Consider the following 4,593-nt stretch of genomic DNA (forward strand, 5'->3'; position numbering starts at 1 on the left):
TATAATGACCGATTCCCTTGCACTATCAACATCGGAAGACTTAGCATCACAAATCTCCAATTCGCTGATTATATTGATGGGCTGGCAGGCAGCGAGGAAGACTTAGCAAAACTGGTGAACTGCTTGGGTGAAACATCAATCAAGTTTGGAATGGAAAACAGCAGCAAGAAGATAAAACTCATGACTTACAGCAAAGACCCTATCAAGACCAAGATCAATGTTAGCGGTCAACAGATGGAAACAGTGAAGCAGTTTGGTGCCAACTGAGTGAAGAAGGGTCCAAGGCTGATACAAAGGCAAGAGCTGTGCAGACTTCAACAGCACTGGCAAGACTGATGCCCGTATGGAGAGACAAGAACAAAGCTGAAGCTACTACATGCACTGCTTCTATTTTCTTGTAAACATACAAGTCCTGGGCTCTTACAGCAAAGCTTCAGAGAAGAATCCAAGCAGTGGAAATTAGATGCTTCAGGAGACTCCTTGGCATCTCCTACAAAGACACAGCAAATAAGGAAGTAGGAAAAACCATCAGACAGTACATTGGTTGGTATGAAGACTTGACCTCAGTGAAAAAAAAGAAAAATGAGATGGTCTGGCCACATAACAAGATCCGGTGAGATCTCAAAGACCATCCTTCAGGGAAAAGTGCGAGGGGAAAAGGAGACGAGGCAGACAGTGAAAGCAGTGGGCAGACAACACCACTGAGTGAACAGAGAAAAGCTTTCCAAAAACTAAGGCCCTATCTCATGACTGCTAGAAATGGAGAATGTTGTTGATGTGTTCAGCAGTCCACCCCCCAACCAAACCAGGTTTCAGGACCAGTGACAGTGCTTAAATTGCCTTTATCATGTTTATAACAAATGCACATTTTGACTCATTTGAGTCCTTTGATTTTCACAAAATCTTAATGATATATGTTTGACCAAAAACATTATGTGTACCTTCATTCACCTGTTCACTTCCTAAAATCAGTTTTCAATTTATCTTATTCTTAAGTCTTCATTTGGCAAGACATTAACAGAATCAATACAAGTGAGTTTGATTAAACTCTGATAGCTATTCTGTCACTGAGATAGTTCTTGCAAGGTATCATGACCAAATCATTTAAGCACTGGACTTCTTATCAAGGGATTAGGGTTTGAGACCCCATTTCGACATGGTGTTGTGCCCTTGGTAACCGTAAAAGCACTTGTTGTGCCCTTGGTAACCATAAAAGCACTTTGTTGTGCCCTTGGTAACCGTAAAGGCACTTTAGTTAATTTTTCTAACTCCACCCAGGTGTCAATGGGTATCTCACTTCGGTTGAAAAAGGTAAAGAGGCAGAAGGAAAGGACTGACTCTCGCCTTTCTATGCTCCACCCTTAACACAGTGAATCTGAATTCACTGCTCTGATGGCAATGGAAGGTTATAAGACATTTAACCTTCAATCAAATTATTGTAGTAATGCCTGTTGCACTGTCTTTAAAATGATCACTTCATAAAATGTTACCAATATCACAATACTAGTAAAAACAAAAATCATAGGATTTATGATTTCACTCCTGTGCAACTGCTCTTTAAAGGTGAAAGCAAAAAGGGCCTTTTCTTACATCCAGTCCAATTAGGTTTCTACATATTAAAATTTACCAAACACACACACACACACACACACACACACACACCATGTGTGTGTGTGTACACATGCATGCACACACACACTTGCACAAAACAACAACAAAATACACAAAAAAAGAGTAAATACACACACACACACACACAAAGTGGGTGGAACCACATCATGGCAAAGCACTTCTTGGGGACAGCAGTCAAAATTCCATGCAGAGAGAAATCTGCTAAAGCTTAGGTATAATATCATTCAAAACAATACACACATAACATTAATTAAATGTACCGAAAATCAGGATGATTTTAGCATTTTTACAGACTTTGGGTTTGTTTGAAACAAGTATGAGAGACAGGGAAAAAATAAAACTTAACTGTTCCATTTATTGTAAATATTTTCCTTATCTTTTTTTAAAATAATGATTCATAATTGACACATTATTATAAACAATCATCATCAGTTAACATCACAATCGGGATCTGGTGGGTATGAAAGGATCTTAATTCTTATGACCTTGCATACTGTTAATGGAAATAGGCTGGTGAATGTGGTCAACAAAGTTCCAACATAATCATAATTATCATCTCGCAGAATAAGACTCGTATATTATAATGTTTGTTGTTGTTGCTGTTTTACCGATACTGGTTCTGTGTGTGCATACAAATATGTGGAGAGTGCAAATTCTGATTTCCGGATTCCCAAAAACGTGCCCACAGTACAAACAAATGTCTGGGGGCGAACGAATAAATTGTCCGTCTCAATGAATACAACTGTTGCATTTATCAAACACAGACAATCTGTTGATTTATGGAATATGTTGTTGATGGGACTCATGTCTCGTTTGTATTTGTATTTTTGTTAAATTACACCTTTTGTACACGCTTAGTAACTAGATTCAATAACTCAGTTCCGCCATCTTGAAAAACATGACGAATCGAAAGGGGTGGCAGGGTTATTGAAAGATACGTCTACTCACCAAAATGGCGTCACGGACGTTTCTCCTTATGTCGGCTATCTTCTGTTTCCTTTCCCTGAAAAACAATGCAACAATGCAGTATATGTCTGATGAATGTAGTGCTCAGGTGCTCAAAAACAAAACCAATACTGATCGTATTTTGACCTGCCTATCCCCCCCACACTGCAATTTGAACGCAGTCACGCATGCATAATACGATCTCTCCTGTTCCAAATCCAACCGTTGGTCATAGTGACCAGCGAAAAATCCACAAAAACAATATAAATTCGATGCATATACTCACTCTGCGTCAAATCCGTCAACGTGCAATATCCTCATTTGTTTCACGATCGTCGACTTGCCAGATTCCCCAGCACCTTTTAGAATAAAAACAGAATGGAAGCTCATTAGGCGAGTGATATTAGAATAATCTCTAGCCTAATGGCTGAGCAGAGAAATAGGTCTCAAGACCGAAGACGTCTTCGCGGAAGTTTACACTGTAACAAAAACAATACATACCCAGAAGAAGAAGACGATGGGTTGCTTTATACAACTGTTTATCCTTCTGCAGCTGCTTCTCAATGCGCTTGTTTGCTTCTTTCCGCATTCTATCATCCTCATCTTCCTTCTTTCGAAAGCACCCCATGCTGTCCAGAATAGTCCCCGCTATTTTAGCCAGTTTGGAAGGACTCCGACACACCAACGCAGCAACTAGTAATCCTCAAGGAACAAAAGACAGCATTTGCACACTCCAGTAAGGCCAGGGCTATCGGGCACAAACTGGCCGCCCCAGCATTGAATCGCTTCGACTACACATGAAAGAGTTCACACTTTGTGCCGACATTCACACATAACACATCAATGCATTTGACAGCGCTGGGTGGGGTTATCGGCTGCTCAAGGCATGTTGGGACATCGATATCACGAATGCGTGACGTTTTGCGCACTTTTCGTCTACGTCGACGTTTTGGGGGTGTACGAAAGCGAAAGGAAAAGTTTCCAAAATTTGGAGGGATGGCTACAATTTCATTTTTAGCTAATTATGTTGGCCGTTGTCTGACATTTTAAGCCAGCGCATGAACGGGCATACCACTGGACAATAATCTTATATCATTTACAATATTTCAGCCCAATGCACGATTTTTTTTAAAGGAAATGTTACAGTTGCATTGATTGAGAGCGTTTGATCTATACTAAATAAAAAATACGAGAAGAAATTGATGTTATCCCCACCCCCCACCTCCACTGACCTCCCATCACCATACTGTCCGAGGCTATTTTTCTGTATGTATGTATGTATTTACGTATGTGTGCATATATGTATGTCTCTGTCCCCCCCACCCCCACCCCCCACCCCCACCCCCCACCCCCACCCCCTCTCTCTCTCTCTCTCTCTCTCTCTCTCGCCTCTCGGGTTTATGCGCACGCACTCGCGTGGACTGACTGAGCTCGCGAACTGCATGACAACACATCTGCCTAGCAGATGCCAGGCTGATCCGGTCAGCAGCGTAACCCAATGCGCTTAGTCAGACCTTGAGAACAAAAAAAAAAAAAAAAAAAAAAAAAAGAAAAATGAATAAAATGAAGAATAAATAATAAAACAAATAAAGAAGTAAATGAATATGTAGATTTTTTTAAAGAAAAAAAAGAGGATAACAAAAATAATAATGAAATAAAAAGATGATAATGATAATAAATGAACCTCATTTTATGCAATGATGAAATAAACAGCCATAACCAGTATCAGTATCAGTGGCTCAAGGAGGCGTCACTGCGTTCGGTCAAATCCATATGCGCTACACCACATCTGCCAAGCAGATGCCTGACCAACAGCGTAACCCAACGAACGCGCTTAGTCAGGCCTCGAAAAAAATAATTTAAAAAAAAAAAAAAAATTTAAATTTTAATGAATAAAATAAGATGAAATAAAATAAAAATAAAAATAAATAATAAAAAGATAAAATGAAATAAATAAATAGATATATAAATAAATAAATAAATAAATAAAATAGCAAAAACTAAATAAAATAGAAT

At 39.3% G+C, this 4,593-nt stretch overlaps 1 protein-coding gene across 1 annotated transcript in view; it reads right to left on the minus strand.

Annotated features, from left to right (window-relative positions):
• LOC143286137 (guanine nucleotide-binding protein G(s) subunit alpha-like) overlaps positions 1 to 3,465 on the minus strand; it is a 30,140-nt gene extending 26,675 nt beyond the window's left edge. Inside the window, exons 1-3 of the mRNA XM_076593735.1 lie at positions 3,079 to 3,465; positions 2,864 to 2,936; positions 2,581 to 2,635 (exon numbers count right to left, since the gene is read on the minus strand). Of these exons, the coding sequence (XP_076449850.1) occupies positions 2,581 to 2,635; positions 2,864 to 2,936; positions 3,079 to 3,205 (255 nt within the window). The 5' untranslated portion in view covers positions 3,206 to 3,465. The remainder of the gene's footprint in view (positions 1 to 2,580; positions 2,636 to 2,863; positions 2,937 to 3,078) is intronic.
• Between the last annotated feature and the right edge of the window lie 1,128 nt (positions 3,466 to 4,593).

The sequence above is a fragment of the Babylonia areolata genome, chromosome 9 (assembly GCF_041734735.1).
Source record: "Babylonia areolata isolate BAREFJ2019XMU chromosome 9, ASM4173473v1, whole genome shotgun sequence".
Lineage (NCBI taxonomy): Eukaryota > Metazoa > Mollusca > Gastropoda > Neogastropoda > Buccinidae > Babylonia > Babylonia areolata.